Here is a 19,822-nt window from a genome sequence, read left to right on the forward strand (position 1 = left end):
GAATAATCTTATTCAGGCTCTGAAGGACACCTCGGCAGGATGTAAGTGCTCCTCGACCTGCTGACTTCAGCGCTGCCCGTCTGGAGTCGGATTTCATTCGGGCTGCACATCATGAAAGTCGTACAGAAATAGCTTCCTAACGCTGAACCATACCAGGATCTACACGACCTTAGAACATATGTCCTACACGTTGACTTTCACATTTTATTTTATCCTACAACCACACATTTTAGTATATAGTTTTGCTTTTAAGGCACATGAAAACAAATGAAAGCATAAATATGCAAGTAATTTGAAATGTTCAGCATACATTTGTGTCCAGTTGCCCTGAGGCTAAACTTTGTAAAAACTCCCTTGGCATAATTTCAACTTCAGTTTGTTTTGCTAAATAGCATCTGCAAGCATCAATTTTCTTTTGTGTTTTGGTCTGGACTTTGACTGGACCATCCCAGCACATCGACATGCACAAGTCATCCTATTGTAGTTTTTTTCTTAATCCTCACAGCATGATGCTGCCACAACTCTGTGTACAGGGTGGTGTGTAGTGATGTATTTATGCAACACATACCATTTTGCATGAAAAGACCAAAATCAATTTGTCTTTTCTGATCAGACCACTATTTTCCACATGTCTGTGTCATTAAACTTGCCAGTGCCAAACTACTTTAAACAGAACCTCTATGGATTTCCTGTTTCCACTCTTTTCCCTTAACCTTTTCAGATTTCTTTAATTTCATTATGCTCTTTGCTCACTAGTGTTCAGCAACAAACTTGTGCAAATAGCAGTAGTAAATGTACAAAATTCACCTTATGAACTGTTATTTCCAAAAGAGGGCGCCAGAGAGCCTCAGCTAGATTTAAAACATCACGTGGTGACTGAGGCCTCCAAGCAGAGGACATGTAAACACAGAGCTTCTCCAGTCCGTTTTGTTCTCTCCGTCTTTCTTCATCGTGTCGCCTCAAACTCTGAGATTTTCAGTTTGGTTTCGTGAACCTTATCCACCCTGCACCAGTCAGCCGAGCTGCCTCACCAGGACATCGGTGTATTTCAGTCATCATGGCCCAGAGTCCTGATCTCCCACATCGCTGCTGCCTGAGTCCAGAGGCGACCCTGAGGGAAATCCAGCTCAACTTACTGGAGTGTAAAGTCTGCTTCGAGACGTTTAACTCGCAACAGAGGGAGCGCAGACCACAGAACCTTTCCTGTGGTCATGTACTCTGTCTGGAATGCATCACAGCTTTGTCCCACCCTCTCCTGAGGAAGCTGGAGTGCCCGTTCTGTCGACAGCTGTGCAGTGTTGACAGCACCTCCCATTGCCAGGTTCTCAGTGACCTGCAGGAGCTCCTTTTGTCCCAGAAACCCTCGTCCTCCGCTCCCCCTCACAGGGCCAGAGGAGGATTTGCCTCGGACACAGCTCTGCATCTTCTTGCTGCTTTTGGGGGCTGGGGGACTCTCATCAACCCCACTGGAATCGCCGTTTTGGGGTCTGCGGGGGGAGTAGTCGTGGTGCATGATGGAGAGAAGAGAGTGGTGGTGTTTAACCAACAAGGGAGGAAGCTGCACAGTTTTGGAGAGAAAGGAACAGGCAATGGGGACATCTGTTACCCGGTGGATGTGGCAGTGAGTCCTACTGGTTATGTCGTAGTGACAGATGCAGGGGATAAATCTGTGAAGGTTTTCACATCCAGGGGAGTACACGTAGTGACGGTCAAAGATTGCTTCCAACTTCCTTGGGGCGTGGACACAGACTGTAGTGGGCACATCCTGGTTTCTGACCTCCAGGCTGGCAATCTGCTCAGAATAAAAGTGAACTTTAGTCATGGCGTTATCCTGGACAATCAAAGAGTCCTAGCCAACCTTCAGTGTCCCAAAGCGGTGGCTCACTGCCAGAAAACCGGAAACACAGCAGTGTTGGAGCATCCAAGAGGAAGGCACCACAACACAAATTTGAAGGTGTTTACGAAAGACTTCCACCTTTTTTACCAGATGGACAGCTTCAGCCTGATCCTCCAGTCGTCCTTTAGGTTCAACATATCAGATGTGGCTTTCGGCAGTGATGGAGATGTGGTTGTGTCTGACTGCGATCAGGGGTTGATTTGTAGTTTAGGAAACCTTCAGAACCATCCAGTCGTGACTCCTCTTGTTGGGGACCGTCTCATTCGACCTGCTGGGTTGGTAATACTGAGCAACACGCTCATCACAGTGGACAGTGGCGACCATACAGTGAAGATTTATTGTAGTAAACCCGGAGCTTGACGCAACATGGTCATTACGTAATAAGGAACCAAGACGGGGTATTGGAAAAACAGAATAAAGTTTGTTTGAAGTATTTCACTGTTTTCATGCTTTCTACTTTTAAATATTTCTGCAGATTAACTTGTCTTTTTGAAGGATACTTATTATCTGCTGGGGGAATTAAGGAACCCTAAAAGGTTGTGACTTGTTGTTTTCTAAAGTTTTCCCTTACTCTGAACAGCTGAGAAGCAGTTCTGTTTAAGTAAATTTTCCTGCTGTAAAGTGAACCTCCACCTCAGGCCTTCCACATGCGTTTCTTCAACTATCCCTCAACTTCTGGTGTCCTTCTGGTGCATTACTAATACTTAATGGCAAAATAAAAGATGAAACTGGAGGTGGCTCATGGGGGAACGAGCAAAATCTTCAAGACAGGTTGATCCACAATGACCAATAAATACTGAGACGACTTCTGAAACCAGCCGAGTCTTATTACTGAGTGTTACACTACTGAAAAAAACGGAGGAAAATAAGCGATCATGATGCGTAAAGCAACAACAACAGTGAACACAAAAGTAGAAAACAAAACAACCCTCCTGCCACAAAAGACCAGAAAGAACAAAAGTTACAAAACTTCACATTCAAAATTGTCTCGCAATGTTTAAAAGTCATAGTAAAGGAACTGAGATGCTGATTGTGTAGCAATTTCATAATATCCCATTTTTTTGTGTTCACTGAGGAGGGTCTGTGTAAGTTTTGTTAATTTGATAGTTTCATAATAAACCAGTAATGGAAAAAGAAGAAAAACATGATCTGTTTTTGCATCTTTATTTTAAAAATACAAAAGAGTAAAAATATAAAAACTGAAAAATGAGCCTGTTTTACCTTCTTGTGGTCAAATCCGGATGAGTAGAAATTCAATTTTGATTTGTTTTCTTTTCTTCTTCTCTATTTTTAATGCTAAGATCACTATCAATAACAAAGTGAAAAGAATTGCCCTTTTTTTATATTTCACTGCGACTTTTGTGTCGGTAGGAGGCGCTGTTTCTTCAGAACAAATCAATGGCGTTACAATATATGAACGTTTTCGGATATATTTAAAAACAACATAAAGCTTTTGTCGAGTCTGGATGAAAACAAATACGTATTTAACTGTTTTTATTGCACTGTGCTCAATAATCCCCACTGTATGTGACTTCATGGAGTTTCATTCTTGATATGAAGAAAAAAAAAATCAAAGTTTTGTTGTTTGTGAGGACAAAACCAAAAACTACTTATTTATTTATTTATTTATTTATATTAAAGTGTCTAATAATTACTTGCCTTGTTTCTTCACTGGTTTTTGCTGAGAAAACTCAATAACATCAACAGACTTTTAAATGTGAAAGAGTATTTCATGGGAAAGATCAAAATACAAAACAAAACGCATCTGATAATAAATTATAATCTTAATAATTTGACCGAGGTTAAGTAAGTTATTAACGTGCTATCAGAAATTTCATTTTGGTGTGCTTTGGAGATAGTTTTGCTTCATAAACCAGTTTAACTTCTTTAAAGTATGCCTTAGTGTATGCCCCGCTTTTGCTCATTACGACGCTTACGTTTGTTGCGTGTCTATCACTTGTCATTATGCAGTTTGCCATTTCTGCGCCGCTGCTTTTCTCCTCCCTGTTGAGGAGCGGCGCGGTGCGTAAATCCTTTCCCCTCCTTTGGCACAGCCTCTCCAGCCCTGCCAGAGGAGAGCAGTCGAGCTCCCGGTGGAAGATGGCGGTGTTAGGGATGCTGTCTGGGGCCGGAGCAGAGGGCTCGATCCGCACAAGAGGAGAACCCGGATGGATTTAAAGGAAGAAAAAATGAACTTGTCCGGATCTATTTTCCTCAAAATCTGGACTCCTTGGGGGCTTTTTTTGATGAACAGCGTCTGCTGAAAGCGGTTTTAGTCTGGCAGAAATCCGAGACTGCTTGTCGGGGGATTTACAGACTATATACATTTATAGCTCGGCGCACAGACAGACCAGACAGGGTGGGAGTATAAAAAAAAAAAGTGGACGAAAATGTCGGATACAAAGGTAAAAGTTGCTGTGAGAGTACGGCCCATGAACCGCAGGGGTAAGTGTTCAAAACGACGATTTCCGCTCGCAAACTCCTCTCTCGTTCTCGCTTGATCTTAAACTTGCTTTCCTCACCATTCTCTTGAGTTATAACCCTGAAGTCATGCCCGAGTGTACTTTCAACACAGCGAAAGCAGATCAGATTCTCTGACTTTTCACACCCCCACATTCTCCCTTATTCCCCCCCACAAAAGAAAGAAAGAAAAAAAACTTCTCTCTTTCTGCAGAGATTGAGCTGAATACAAAATGTGTGGTGGACATGGAGGACAACCAAACAATCCTGCAGCCTCCACCCTCGAATGCAAAAGGAGAGAACAGGTAATCACAGCTGAAATGCAACACGTAGTTTGTTTCTTGCGGATGATTATGAACCCAGCAACATGCATCTTATGACTTCTTTGAGATCATCAGAGCAGAAGTCGTGATTGTGGGTGAAATGTCAGAACAATAACACAAAGCGATGAGAGAGAGCTCAGTCTGCTGCAAGAAACGAGCCAACGACGTCTCAGAAAGGCTGCAGATGTTTTCCTTCTGAATAAAAACTACACAGGTTATATGTTGTTGAGAAACTCACTCGTGTTTGTGTTGCATGGATGTCAGCAAATAAATGCAGAGGGTTTACAGGAATACTGCACTGCTGCTGCTTCTGCTGCAGAGGACACGGTGTCTGTCAACCTCCTGACTGCAACATGATACGTCTTATGTCATTCACTTGAACTTTCCAGTACCGATCGTTGCACCGTAAAACATCTCCACAATGCGTCTCGTCGAGAAAAATGTCAGAATCGTACAGTTCGTCGTCCCGCTTTGATCGGTTTCCATGGGTTCCTTCAAACTCTGAACTCTGCTTATCTGTAAGTGAGGAGGACACGATCAGGAAAGGGGCATCGGGGGTCTCTGCTGTGTACGGTTTCACAGCCCATAGTCGTGTTGCAGAGGGAGGAATCGGGATCGGGGTCAGGCAGAGGGACAGATGCGGAACAGGGCGGCATTTGGAAAGTGAAGAACTGGAAGTGAGCAAATGTAGAACATTTGACTGAGTAGAGCAGGAATCTACAACCTGCCTCTTCGTGTCTCTTCTGGTCCTCTTTATTAGGGGACCAGAAGCTGTTGGAATATGATGGAAGACGACAATGTTTTCAAACATGCAAATAATAAAACAGACAGTTTTAGTAGATTTTATACGCTTTCCTGCAATGCATGCTTAGTATTTCCACAACAGAACAATACTTCAGCAGCATCAGATCATTTTTTTGTTCAGTTCTTTTTATTTATCAATATGATGCAAAGTACAAGCTGTTTTTCTTCATTTTCCATATATATGAAACTTTCCATTGTACTATGGCATGTTCTTCTTTTGACTGCTTTTACAGACTGTCATAGAAATTCATAAACTGTCTTTTTTGGGTGGAGTGAGAAGGTTTTGTGGCTCTTATGTTATTTGACGTGAGTGAGGGCAAAAATGGTTGCCGACTCTTGGAACAGATGAAAACTCCATTCGAACGGGTTACCTTGAAGCAAATTATCACTGTGAATGTAATTACAGTTTCCTTATTCAGATAACTTTAGATCCACAAGCCACACATCAAAGTGCGATTGCATGATATCAGGAAAATGTGATATCCTGTTGTGTTTCTGAAGGTTTTATTGATAAAATAAGGTAAATTACAACTTTGATGTCTTTCTGCTTTGGGTTAAGTTGAAACATTAACCACAGATGGCTGACATTGTGGAAATTTCTATCATGGCAGCGTGGTTTTGTTGAAAAACCGGAATCAGGCTACAGCTACTGTTTTTGTAGGGAAATTTCTAAATTGCTCAGGAATAAAGTTTCCTATTAAGATGTAAAACTGGCATGAAGCCAGATAATTCTGGCTAGATAATTAACTAAAATGTTCACTGCATTCTGAGCTGCCTTTTGTTGTATTAAAATTGGGCACAGTGACACTGTGGTAATGTTTGATTTTCTATATATTCTGCAGCCATGCATGCCAACAACAACTGAGTATGGTAGTGGCAGGATCATTCTGTGGGCATTTCTTTATACCTGTTACTGACTGTCTGTAGCACTTTGCTAAGAAACCTCTGGTCAAGTCCGGGACTGGATCAGCTCAGGAACAAATGTAGGTCTTTGGTTTGTTCCTAGAAAACGTCAGGGCTGCCAAAAAAAGCCGCTGATGTCAGATTTATAAGTAAATGACAGTAAACTCATCTTGTTCTGAAACATAAATTTGCTGCCTGGGATCTTAAACAAGGTGTTGCAGGTGATGTTAAATATAGCACAGTTTAAAGAACAAGTTGACTTTATTTGACACGAGAAGTCCGATTTGTTTCAACTGTTTAATCCCAAGCCTCGGGGTGTTGCAATAAATCTCCAGATCCAGGACTAATTTATGGCGTCCTGCACCAAAGCACCATTAGATTGGATCGCTTCAGTCGAGCTCCCAGCATGCTCCATGTTTCATTAAGACTCGTCTCTGCTAAAAGTGAAGAAAGGGTGAAAGTTTCACATGGCCTCTGTGCACAAAGGCTCACTGAAAGTGTGTGATCTGCGCTGCCTTCTGATCTGACATGCTCTCCCGGTGTAATGAGGAGATCAGACTGCGTTTAGGCGGGTGATGAGTGTATGCTCATATTTCATGCCTGTTAGCGGTTGTCAAAAAATGTCATATTTGTCCCACAATGAAAGCTGCGCCTCAGTCTTGCGCTCGGCTTGCTCGCTCTCCTCTGCTTTCCGTGTCACACATGACTAGAAACCTGACCTGATTACCCACAGGCGCGCAAAACGTCTGACAGAATGCTGCAGATTGTTTTCCTGTTTTATTGACCGTTTTAAATGGACAAACAGCTTTTTCGGGTGCTCAAATGTTCCCAGAGTGACTGCAGAGAACAAGAATGCATGTGAGATGTCAAGCTCTTTTCTTATGAGCTAAGGGGAATCTTGTAAATTTGTAACACTTTCTTAGTTCCCTAGTCAGCATTAAATAATGAGCTTACTGTGCCAGTAGCTCTGGTCGTTGCACTAATCTGTATTTAAAGCAATTATCAGAAGCGAGACTGCTACGCTATGGCTGCCGTCCAAGCAATCGAGCTCAGAAATCTAGCTCAAAGCTCAGCTCCTTGCAAAATAATTTAAGCATTTTTAACCCCTTCACTGCGTTACAATCACGAGCTAAGATGTACTCTATTAAAATTGTAACAAAGCATAATTACGCTATAAAACAATTTCTCAATTGTTGAGTATCTCTTGGAGCACACGGTGTTGCTGGGACTGCTTCAAATCCAGCAAGATAATGGGTGAGCAGGACCAGGAGAGCATTAATCAGACAAGCAGCCCAGAGGCCCGTGGTAACTTTGAAGGTGACTTACGGGTCAGATGGGAGAGTCTGTCGATTGGAGAACAATTAGTAATGCCCCTCCATCAATCGGGCATTTGTTGAAAAGTGGCAAAAAGAAAGCCATAAGAAGACCAATCAGCCGTTTGCTTCAGCGATGTAGAAAACTCTGCAAAAAGTTGAACGATATCCCTGAACGCACCATTCACACTATGAAACATGGCACGTTTTTTTACATCAGCAATCCCAGAAATGCTGCTCAAAGTTCTTGAGGAGGTGGATAGAGGTAAATGCAGAGCAGTCCTGGAAGAAAACATGTTAGAGGGAGCGCAAGACTTGACACAGGGGCGGAGTTTCACCATCCCAAATATGTTTATGTATTAGTATGGCCTAGTCAAAGTGCAGATCAAAATCCAATTGTGAATTTGTGAACTGATTAGAAAGTCTGAAAAATTGCTGATCTCCGATACCCTCCAACCAATCTTGCTGAGATAGCTTATACAGTAGAACAGTACAGTAGAACTTTCAGTATTGTCATAAAATCCCCAATAAAACATGTAACAAAATGTAAAAACAAAAACAAAATCATGTTGATCATGGCTCAGGTACTGTGAGAACTTTATGCCCGTTATGTGTTACCTGTTTCCATGTTGACAAGCGAGACACAAACATATTTTACCTTATCGTCCAGCGGAAGCTTTCATATCTGATTGGTGTTCAGTATCACATCCACAGGAATGTATTTCATGTAGTTAAAATACGGTGGAAAACGCTCCGCCGTTTGTTTCAGTTTCACCCTCACTTGCCTTTAATTCCTGGTGTTTTGGATTTTGATAAAGTCATTTTGGTTCTGATCCTCAGTCCAGTTTAGAGCCGTACAGCTCGGATGGTTTTCACTGTGTTTATGTAACATTTCTGCTCAAAGATGCAATTCAGGCATGTAATTATTCAGGATTTTAATACTGCTGCTGCTCACTGTGTGTGTGTGTGCATGTACGTGTGTTTTGGCTTCCTTGGTTTTGTAAAACCATGTAATTTTCCCGTTTTTTTCTGCGTGTGGAGCCCGCAGAAGAGAGGCGGGAGTGCCCTGATCTGTGGGGCTTTGCCAGCTTTTGAAGACACCTGTCCCTGCGTGTTGGAAATGTGTCAAATTCAGAGGGTATTAGCCTGCTGAATATGGCTGCAGGGGCCAGGGACCATGGGAAACTTTCTCTCTCGTGGGAATGCTCAGGCAGAGCGTCAGAAAGGAAACAGCTATAATAGATATTTTTATGAACGCACCACTTTAATCTGTGGCTGTTTGCTTAGAAATACACAGGGTTTTTTTTGATGGAAGAAGGGCAAAGAAACGTTCGAAACGTTCTTTTAAACTCTTCTGCCGAGGTTTTTGCTTTGCAAAGATGTTCTCGATTCTACATTTTTGTTTGCATATTCTGTCAAGTTGATTGAATTGCACAGCTTTTCCTAAAATTAAGGATTTTTTTCTATGTCCTTTGATGACTAAGCCTTATTGTATGCTCTGCAGAGACTTTGGCCTTCCCCTCGTGATCCCTTCTCCCCAGCTCTCCTCAGAAATGAACACTAATCTCACCGAAGGACAAGTGAAGCAGTTTGTGACTTCAGGCCAAAAGGTTATATTTCCCTGAGTCTCACCTTTCTGCTCGTTGGGCAGAATGGCATATTTGAAACAGAAGTCTGAGAGAAGTAGTTTTTCTTTCAGGTTCCAGTCATCTCTCCTTAGGTGCACAGACATAATAAATGCTGGAAGGAGCCGGGGGTGAACAGAAACACCTGAAGCGACTGTCTGTGTAGGGAGTGAGTGGTGGTGAGTAATGACAAGAAAATACCCTGCGACCCACAGAATGGGGCCGTATTACACTTATGGTGCATGTCAGTCACCGTGCAACAATTGAATTTAGGGGATAGAGTGTTGGAAAAACCACCTGAATCTCCACAATTTTGACCTAAAAATCAAATGCTTGTCTTTTTATCCCCAAAAGTGAAATGAAAAACTGCTTTCATCTGATGATTTTATGATGGTCTGCGGAGGAATGTCTTTATCTGATAGTGTCTGTCCCCAAGCTTGTAATTTCCACCCTAATCTCTTCTTATCATTGGTGGTTACAAGAGCTCAATTGGGTTTATCTCCACCAGGCTGTGTTGTCTTGCTTCCTTAGGTATTGTTGTCTGGTTGGTGTGGAGAGGGGCTACAATTAGAGCCTCCTCTGTTAGGATGCTGCTTTTACTGTCCTCCCACTCTTTGATTTATCCTGAACTAACACCCCCCGTCACGCTTTCTGCATATTTCAATTCAGTGACTCGGAAGGAAAAAAAAATGTAGGAAAACAGTGCTCCCGTTTTACAATGCTGCACATTTGACAATGCTGCATACGCTATTTGATCACTAGCCATGCCAGACTGCCACAGATTGTTTTTTGGGCATGATGCAAAATTGTGCTGCATGACCACAGCAAATGTCACGCTATGCGTACACCGCACGTCTGCGTCTTCATTGCAGAATCTACAACTCAAACACCTTAACTTTGTTGACTTAACAATAAGGTCACTTAATCACACTTTATACTGTCCAGTCTCTTCACTTTCCTCAGGATGCTGGATGCTTGAAAATGAAACTAATGGGACAAATGTCTGGTTAATTTGGCTAATAAACATCTGACCACTTCTGGGAACTCGCACATCATTGAAATTTAATTCCCAGACCTTTAACAAAAAAAAACAAAAAACAAAAAAAACAAGAGAACATGAGAGTCACATCACAGCAGAATTAAAATACCCAGAACAGAACATTTTGAATTTCACATCCATTGATCCCAACACATGCACTAATCAGAACTGACACACATACTTCAAAGACGTGACAGGGTGCTCTCCCTTTGTACTCAAGCAACATATTTCTTTTAGTTTTGTGTCTTATTACAACGAGAACAGCCTTTGAGGTCAAAACCCAGTATTTGGAGTTTCCCCAGCAACCCAGAGATCTATATTTAATTTGACTTGTGTGTGTGTGTGTGTGTGTGTGTGTGTGTGTGTGTGTGTGCGCGCGCGTGTGTGTGTGTGAAAAAGTCTAAACTATTTATAAGCACTAGCGAAGGTTGTTCATTAATTTTGCCCAACAAGTATTTGTAAACATGTTCCCTTAGTGTTGGAACACACAGTGAACTGGAAGGGGTAGATATCGCCGAATCTTAACTGCAGCTGAGAAGGACTGATGTGTAAGGACGAGGCCACCTGTGAGAGCTTCTGGGGGGAAGATGCCTGTTTTTACATTACAATGTTCAAGAATTTTCAACAACACCAGAAAAAGCGGCTAGATTTTTCAGTATTGCTTTTTTTTTTTTTTTTTTGCGAGAGATGGATCAGTGCTCCCGCTAAATATGGAGACGAGGCGACGTTTCTCCAGAAAAGTCAATCCCTTTAGAGGTTCGACTGTATAAATAGCTTGTTCATTTGGAGCTACTGCCAGCACAGATGTTAACGTTAAACTCTTAGAGGTCAGTAACTTTTGATGAAGTGTCATCATGTCTTCTAACCCCCATCCTAAATGACAATGCTGCCTTGTCCGGTGACTGCCCTCAGGAATGTTCTTTTTGTCTTTCCATACTGCTCACTTCGTGCCAAGAATCAACCTTTCCACTCAGCGGGATCTTGTTCTCAGAGTCATTTGGCTCTAAAGTATTCCACATCAGCTCACATTTGCTCCATAAACCTGTGGGTTTTCTTTTTTTTCTTTTTTTCGTTGTTAGGGGGAAAGTGCCATAAGCAAAAGCCCTGAAGCGGTTGCATTCACTTTGCACCGTTCACTGGTTTATTTAGAGGGCGGGATATTGTTTATGTCTTGATCCAGAATTGAGAAAAGATGGCGCCCTCCCTCTTTGTTGAGCCTGCACCTCATTAATGTCAGATGTGGCCTCTTATACGGAGGGGCAGCAGCGTATGTAAAAATCCACATTCAGACATTGCTTCCATAATGGTTTCCTTGCATGATTCTTTGTGATGGGGCCTTTTTGAAGTTTGCAACTTAGCATTTAGTTTTCATTTTAGCTTAGTCACATTAAGGGGAATAAATGCCAATGACATTTTGAAGCTTTCATTTAAGGCTGTCTCAAGTATTTGCTTAGTTTCTTTAATATGCTTAGGCTCATGACTTGTGTTGCGCTTTGCCCTCAGTGAGCCAGCTCACTCTGGATTTTGTTGTTCTCAGCTGCAGCATGCCAGGTCTATTCAGATGAGTGGCGTTCAGCCGACAGAAAACGTCACAGGAGGTGCGTCCTGGCAGTAAAAGTGTCACTTCCCTTCCCCTGGAAGAAATCATACCTCAGAGAAACATTTCGATGAACTTCACGTCTCTTCGGCTGATGCGCTGCCTTTGAGGCTCACCAGATTTAAGACGTTCGTGGAGCACACGTGGTCCGTTTTATGCTCTGCGTTCGAATGCACACTGACTTGGACCTCAGCCTGCTGACCCAAACTTGTCACTGCGGTGTCAGAAAATGCCGGAGCGGATTAAATTAGAGCCTTCCTCCATCATATGCCGCATTGTGAACATTTGTTATGGAAACTTGGAGGCCCCACGCTGATGATGGCATGATTATCATGTGTGCTGCTTGTGGCAGTGCTTTTTCATTTAGCCTGTTTTTTCAAAATGCACCGTTTGGCTTTCATATTGGAACTTTGACTCATGAGGCTGGTAGGCTGTGTGTCTCCTCCATGTTTACTGCCGTTGCTTAGAGACAGCAGAAAAGAAGATACAAGAGGCTCCCGGGGGTTTGTTGATGACCCAAAGAGTGATATCCCTCTAGCCACTTCAAATATTTGCATAAGAAACTAATTTTAGCTTTTAGAAGAGTCTAAGCTCTCCTTTGCTTCAGAAATCCTGAATTAGTCTTGACAGAGCCAAAAATGTTGTTTTGAATGCTGTACTTTTGATTTCACTGGCATACTGTATTTTTAATTTGTTATTTGTTGCATCTGTTCTACATTTCAGGGGAAAATAATGTAACTTTTATGCCTGTAAATATTCTCTAATCTGATGCTTAGTTTTGGTTAATATGCAGATTAATAAAGATGATTTTGATGCTTTGCTACATGTTTAGGCCTCCTGAAGCTCTCTAGCTTCTCTACAAAATTAAGGAGCTGTAATCATTGGTGTAATTAATGCATCATCATAGTTAGCAAATCCTCAGCAGGTTCAACCAATGTCACTTCCCCTTTCTTCAAAAAAATCTGAACTAACCCTTTTAGCATTTATTAGAAATGCACTGAAAAGTCATTTGTTGACTGGAATTTGCCCATTTTCATCTTGACTGGCATGAACAGCCAGCTAGATATCAACTAATCCAATTAAGTAATCGTACCACACTGGAGTGCTAATGGGTTGTGCTAACAATAACACTTAGTGGTGGAAGCTGTTATGGATGGAAGAAAAATCCAAGTTATCCATTTCTAGTAGGGTTCAGACCGTTTTTGTGCATCCAACAACCAACTTGATGAGCTTCAATTCGTTTTCTAGCAAAACTAGATATTCAGAATATGTGCTTTGATGCCTAAAGGAGGATAATTCTTATTCCTATGTTTTCTGTTTCAAAATGTCTATCTATGTCAAAGTACATTTATTTTACTTTACTTTTTTAACATGCGAGATTCATTACTTCAGTTGCCCATTTAGAAAACTGGAAATCTGTTGTCCCGAAACAACCTGGTCATACGAAACTGTGAATGCTGTAAAGTAGCTTTGCTTCATATAAGCATGATGTTGATGCAACATTGTTCCATGAAACATTGAAAGGCCAAGTTTCACATAACATTTGTGAATTTATTAGATATTAGATAACATTCTATAAGTATCTGAATAAATAAATGTGGTTCTGTTTTTTTATGGGTTTTTTTTTATCAAGAACAATATATATGATGAATGAATGTTATATATTTTGTTTTGTTAAAGACTCCTAGATATTTAACATTTACACTAGGTGTGTTATGCAATAAAGCTTAAGGGTTTGTTTTAGCAGAGGAAGCCTCCCAAGTGAGAGGCGTGTAAGGAAGAGGTTCCAGAAATTGTTTGTGTGGCGGGATCGAGCTCCCTCTGCCTGTTTTTGTCATCAGTCTGCTAACTTCCTTCAGCGTCGTGTTGAAAGCGTTTCCAAACATTCTTCACGGACATGTCTGACTGCAAACGCTTGTCCGGTTTACTTTAAAATCACCGTGCCTGATACATAAAATAGCTTTGCTTTAGTTTGTGACTTTACTTGGAACCAGACTAAATGGTCAATGGACATATTCTGTCCCCCTCTACTGTAACACTGCCTGCTGTGTGTGCAGCAGGATGACCTCTATTGGAAACTCAAGTGTCCTGTCCTTAAAACACTGAAAGCTTATTTTAAATGTTAGCTCATAGCTGCCCAGTGCACAGTGCTGTAGCTCTGCTGTTAAACTCTTGAGAGGTTTCCTCTCCACTGCTGTTTGAAAAGTCATTGTCTCAAAGCTTGTTGGCTGCTTATGCTGGGAATACGCCATAGTTGGGGGTCAAGGGAGGTTAAAAGGGTGGATGGGTGGAAGTAGCTGCAAGAATAGATCAAGAGGAGGGGCACAAATATGTGACGGGGAGTGGCGGTGAAATATCTCATACTGTAGATGTGTGCATTTGCACAGGAGAAGATAATGCTGCGTTTTCTAATAGGAGGATGAGAACTGCTCTTTAGGCAGAAGTAAAAATCTTCCTAAAATATAGAACATTAAATAAACATAACTTTTTCTTTATTTGCTAAAGTACATTTTAAAATTGATAATAATCGCTGTTTTTAATTGTCCCGTTTCCAGGGCGTTTATAGATAGTGGTTTAAATCAAATGATTTGCAAAAAAATGCAAACTGTTTGTCTAAAACGTCTGTGAGCTCAGCCTTGCATTGTAATTTTTTGTTTTGCGTGGATAGATGGCTCAGTGGTCGGATGATACAGTAGATTAATCGGATTTGTTGCCTGCTGGGCTTGAAGAGTGCAGTTTTCGGTGGCATAATAACCCAGTGGCCTTAATCCAACTCTGTAGCCACTAGGGCAGTGTGCGGGGGGTTCCTCTGCTGCAGCTCCACTCTTCATACAAATGCTCAAATGAAATAAAAATAAAAATAATAATAATAATAATTTTTTTCAGGGTGCATTTTACAATTTAAATCTTATTTAAGCAACAAATCTTAATTAATAGAACTACTATTATCAATATAATGATAATGTTGACCTTATTAATTAAAAACAAAAATGATACTCAAATAAATCTAAATAATCCTTAATCTAATGAATTAGCCAGGATTTATGAAAAAAAATTAAAATCTATTAATTACAAAAAAATAATACATTCATGTACTACGTTTATAGATACATAGGTTTCTAAGGAAAATGGATTAAAATCTAAAATTATTAATAAAATATGTAAAAAGGCGCATCACATGAATATTGATTCAGTTAAAATGATTCTTAAACTCATTTTAAAACACTAAAAGTTAATGTAAAAGTCGCCTTGGCGTAAAACACAGCAAAATTAAAAAGATATTCAGTTTGCTTTTTAAAACCAGAGAACTCAGAGACATCCTCCTGTCTTCGTGGATGTTTTTCCAAGTTAGACGAAAAAAGACAAACAAAAAATGTAAGACAATTTTTCAACCAGTTAGTTCCTATGAACTGTCTCAGCATCAGGTAATTTATCTGGAGCGCTCCCTGCAGACCACACAGACCTCAGCCAGCCTCTGATAAAGCTGAGGCAGCAGCTGAGTGCGTCTGCCTCCAGGCAGGTACGAATCTGATGCTATCTGGCACTTCTGGGCCAAACGTGTACATTAATACAGCCAAAACTGTGTCTTTAATAAGCTCTCGGCATCTAATGTGACATGCATGCTGGAACAGTAATAGAGATCAGTGGTTTACAGTCGACTCACTGAGTCATAATCAGATAAATGAAGAAAACAGTAAAAATATAGTTAGACTATGCGGTGAAACACTTTTGTTTTTATAGTAACACAAAGTCAGAATCTTCACCTGAAAGTGCTGTTTTAGATATGAGTATAATTACCTGAAAATCCCAATTTTAGGGAAGAAACGGGGGACAGACTGTGCTAAAGCTTGCGCGGATTCTGAGGAGCACTCGGCTTTTTGAGGGGATTAGGGAGCTTATTTCCACAGCAGAGTGGGAGAACTGGAGCCTAATGTGCTTTACCTTAATGAGACGGGGGGGGAGGTTTTCGATAAGGAGAGGCAGTTTAGATGAACCCTTGAGTTTTAGAAGAAGTCTTTTGTTGAAATGAAAACGAGAATGTCTCAGGAAGCTATATTCTAACATCTTAAATAAATCTTGTTCCTCCCATTGTCATGCGGAGCATTCCAGGCATACCAGAGCCGGACACATTAACTGTACATACAACAGATTAAACAATGAGCAGGAGGCGACAGACTGCAGCAGCAACACCGTGGCGGCTCGTTTTCTGCTGCAAATGCTGATTGGTTTATTCATAAAGCTGCACATGTGGGTGTTTTAGTCCCGTTTTTCATTTTATGTGTGGTTTCTATAAATTTCCCTCTCTCCTAGTATTTCTTTGTTGGGCAGCATTTTTGTTCTTGTGAATTACTGAGCCGGTTTATTTTTGACTTATGCTTTGACACCTCGTTCATTGTCTGACCGTGGGAAATGAGACTGTAGTTTCAAGGACTTGAGCTGTCTGCAGCTTATCTGTATTACAGGCTGATGTTCTTCCTGGACATCCTGTCATGTCTACAGTATGAATTGACATGTTAGACCTCGTCACTGTCTTTGTCATAAGTGGTCAGTACACGAAAAACAGATTTAAGCAATAAAATGTGCTGCCCACAAGATTAAAACTAAGCAAAAACAAAAAAAAGAAAAGAAATGACTTTTTTTAAGTGCCAAAATAAATGTAAAAAAGCCGCAATCCCCATCAGTTTAAAGTATTGCTCCTTCACTTAAGTCATGTTTTGCTCGAGTATGTGTTGTCTGTTTATACAACTTCCTACAACTTTTCATTGGCAAGGTCATTAGCTGAGGTCAGTAGCAATAATATTAATGATACTTCACTGCGATGCATCATATCACACATTATTTTTACTTGTTGTTCAAGATATCCCAATCAGGATGTTTTGGAGTCCCTGAAAACGAGCCAAGTCATATAAGATTAGACGTTACCTTTTGCTGTTGAAACAGTAAAAATTTGGTGACAAAACGGTAATATTTAAAAGCGGATTGTCATTTTGCTGTAGTTCGTGCCAAAAGAAGGTAAAACTAGAGTCAAAATGATGACATGGTGAGCTTTTAACAATGATAAAACCAAAACAAGGAGCTTAAAAACTGAGCCAGGAGTGTAAATGGCAAAGGAACCGGTGAGCTAATCAGTGGTGACGAGGAACAGCTGCAGCAGAGAGAAAGCAGGAAATAAGGGAAGAAACTAATTAACACAAACAGAGTTCAACTGAAGACAGAGAAGTTAAACCTAACACAGAATTTAAGAGAATAAATCCAAATACACAAAGAACTGGAAGATAAAACTAAGAAACCCAAACAGCCCAGGATTGTGACAGGGATTTGCTCCTCCTGCTCAAATACTTCTACATCAGTCTGATGACTTTAATCGGCCGCCCACTACAGCATGTCTTTGAAGGAGTGGGTTGCACACGGCACCGCTGGTGCTGGATCAGCCCCAGCTCAACTCAAACGCAATAACTAAAAAGCTTTCCTTGTGTTGTTGTCACAGGAAAATCTTGCAATGTTTCTGAAATGAATAAAAAAATAACATTTCAGTTCAGAGTTGAAGAAGCTTTGATTCTGCCCCAGAAATGATACTGACTCCTTGCATGTGGATGGAGACTATAAGTCAAAGATCTTGAGGTGCTTAAATTAATTACTGTGTTAAAGAGAGACAAAACGCAAAGGCCTCGGATTAAATTAGGATTATGAACCCTTGCCCCCCCTCCCCCCACCATTACTCCCCGCTTCCCTCACAATCATCCTGTCCTTCATTATAAAGAGCTCAAGCACAGCTCCAGGCTCACATGTATCATATAAAGGAGATAATCATTTTTGCTTTGAGCAGAACACTATGCATGGCAACAGCAGGTCTGAATAGAGAACAGTTCTTGTTTGGATGGGTGTGGGTATCCTCTGATGCAGCTCTCTAGTCGGTGACTCAGCTCAGATTTGTGTGAGACTCTCTGGAGGTGGGGGGTGGTGGGGGGTGAGGGCGAGTTGGAGTCTTCCTGATGCACCCTGCCCTGCATTAGTTACCATGTGAACCTGATGCCCACCCTTGTCTCTGTGCCAAAGGAGTTCTGCAGGAAGGATGTGCTGACTGCAGAAGGATTGAACCGGCTGAATCGCCAGGGGTGGAGGTGTATTTTAATACACTGCTGTGGACAATACAGCACAGCACGATTGCAATTTATCTGCGAGCAGCAAGGGCCTGTAACCCGAGTCAAGGAGCTGTTTAGCTTCGGTTCAGATAACAGCCTTTCATGTGATAGACAGATGTAAAGTCATGCATGATTGTAAAAAAATAAAATAAAAATGGGTAAACAGTTTTTAAAACATTTTCACTGCTAAAATCTGAAAAGTGCATCTTGTGTGTGAATTCAGCACGTTTTATTTTAGTGGCGCAAAGGCAGCATCGTGCTTCGGGAATCCTTCCCTTCGGCAGGATTCAAGCTTGGCAGTCTGGAAGAAACACAGCTTCAGATTTTCTAAAATGAAAGTGAAATGATCCAGTGAGGTATATATATTTAAGTTAATGGTGCCAACAGCAAAATGTGAAAAAAGTTCCTTGAGTTCAGAGGACAACCTTACGAAACACAGGGACGTATAGTCGGCTCTTTTGTCCTCGATGGCGGCTGCTGGTGGTGGAGAGAGCAGCTTCCCCAAACTGGCCTCTGTGTTAAGTCCACAGGAATAAGAGCTATTTATTCAACAGAGTCAGTGGGACATTGAATCTTAAATCTCTTCCCTTCCTCACACTCCACTGGCCCAATTATGAACCCAATCACTGCAGCACCTTCCACCAGAACCAGCCGTGCACTTACTTAGTGGAAGTGAGGGGAAAACAAGAGAATAATAAAGATGTAACTTGAAGAGAAGGTGTCTTTTATATAAAAATTAAGCATTTTTCTCATGACAAGAGAAGAGATTTATTTTAAGTGAATTTGTCCTGTGTGAATGCTAACCTCTTTTCCCTCTCTGTCTCTCTTTTTCTGCTCACTCACCCCTGTGTGTGATGGATTGACCTGCTGCTTCAACAGGAAACAGTCCAAGGTATGTATGTTTTATCCATTTATTCGACAGACATTTGCTACTCACAGATCAAAACATCCAGAAGTAACAGACCCAAAAGGCCGGACAGTTTCTCCTGCACAGGTCGATTCTTCGTCGTGACGTTGTTTCTACAGACGTGATTGAGCTTTTTTTTTTTTGGTCGATCGGTGGGTCAGCAGGAGCCAGATAGATGTCCGTGTGAATGTGTCAGCACTCTGAGATCTCCCAAACACCCACAAAGGCTCCACAATGAGAGAGGGATGAGTGCGGACATTGGGGCTGTGTGTGCGCTCATTGAATGCCGCATTGTTGCAGCGCACCCCCACTTCCCCCCCTGACAACATGCTGGTGACTAGCTCAGAGATGTTTCACACACCAGGGACGGGCTTTGTGCTCGGTACACTCACTCAGGCACCCCCTACCCCCCACCGCCCGCCCCTCCCTGACTGGACTGTGGGCGTGCATGGTCTCTGGGGCATGCGAACCTGAGCTGCCCCGTAATAACCCTCCACTAAGACGAACCCGTGGCCGTCTGCTTAGTTATGACGCTCAAATCATCCTTCCTGCATTCCTCAGTGCAGTCGCAGAAAACTAGTTTGCTTTTTTTGACTAAAAATGTGTCTTTTTCCTTCTCTGCATCGTCATGATTTTTACTGCTGATTAATAGTAATTGTCCAATCAAGATTAATCTGTTGTGTAATCACACCCTCCGGCTGGACGGAGACAGAACAGAGGGCACTGGAGCCCCAGTTTTCCAAACCAGCTCTAATTGAGAATGATGGCACTTTTGTTCCTTTGAATGGCACCCACTTACTTGTCTGAAGTC

The 19,822-nt window shown here is 41.6% G+C and overlaps 2 protein-coding genes across 5 annotated transcripts in view; both read left to right on the top strand.

The window, feature by feature from the left end:
* The first annotated feature begins 10 nt into the window (after positions 1-10).
* LOC106922508 (E3 ubiquitin-protein ligase NHLRC1) lies at positions 11-2,714 on the top strand. Its single transcript, XM_014994984.2, has one exon. The coding sequence runs from the start codon at positions 1,058-1,060 to the stop codon at positions 2,255-2,257; it is 1,200 nt and encodes a 399-aa protein (XP_014850470.2). The 5' UTR covers positions 11-1,057; the 3' UTR covers positions 2,258-2,714.
* Positions 2,715-3,870: 1,156 nt separating this feature from the next.
* The window catches only part of kif13a (kinesin family member 13A), a 42,928-nt gene continuing 26,976 nt past the window's right edge, over positions 3,871-19,822 (top strand). For 2 of the 4 annotated variants that reach the window (XM_014994979.2, XM_014994978.2), the window contains exons 1-3: positions 3,872-4,342; positions 4,572-4,662; positions 18,984-18,996. In XM_014994979.2, the coding sequence (XP_014850465.2) occupies positions 4,288-4,342; positions 4,572-4,662; positions 18,984-18,996 (159 nt within the window). In that variant the 5' untranslated portion in view covers positions 3,872-4,287. Of the gene's footprint in view, positions 4,343-4,571; positions 4,663-18,983; positions 18,997-19,822 lie in introns of all 4 variants that reach the window. The other 2 variants (XM_014994976.2, XM_088014114.1) reach the window with 2 other exon arrangements.

Source organism: Poecilia mexicana, unplaced genomic scaffold (genome assembly GCF_051168715.1).
Source record: "Poecilia mexicana isolate PSO_F unplaced genomic scaffold, ASM5116871v1 scaffold_16, whole genome shotgun sequence".
Lineage (NCBI taxonomy): Eukaryota > Metazoa > Chordata > Actinopteri > Cyprinodontiformes > Poeciliidae > Poecilia > Poecilia mexicana.

Excerpts from the sequence above, each read along its gene's own strand:
- LOC106922508 (XM_014994984.2), top strand. The coding sequence starts at position 1,058 with ATGGCCCAGAGTCCTGATCTCCCACATCGCTGCTGCCTGAGTCCAGAG.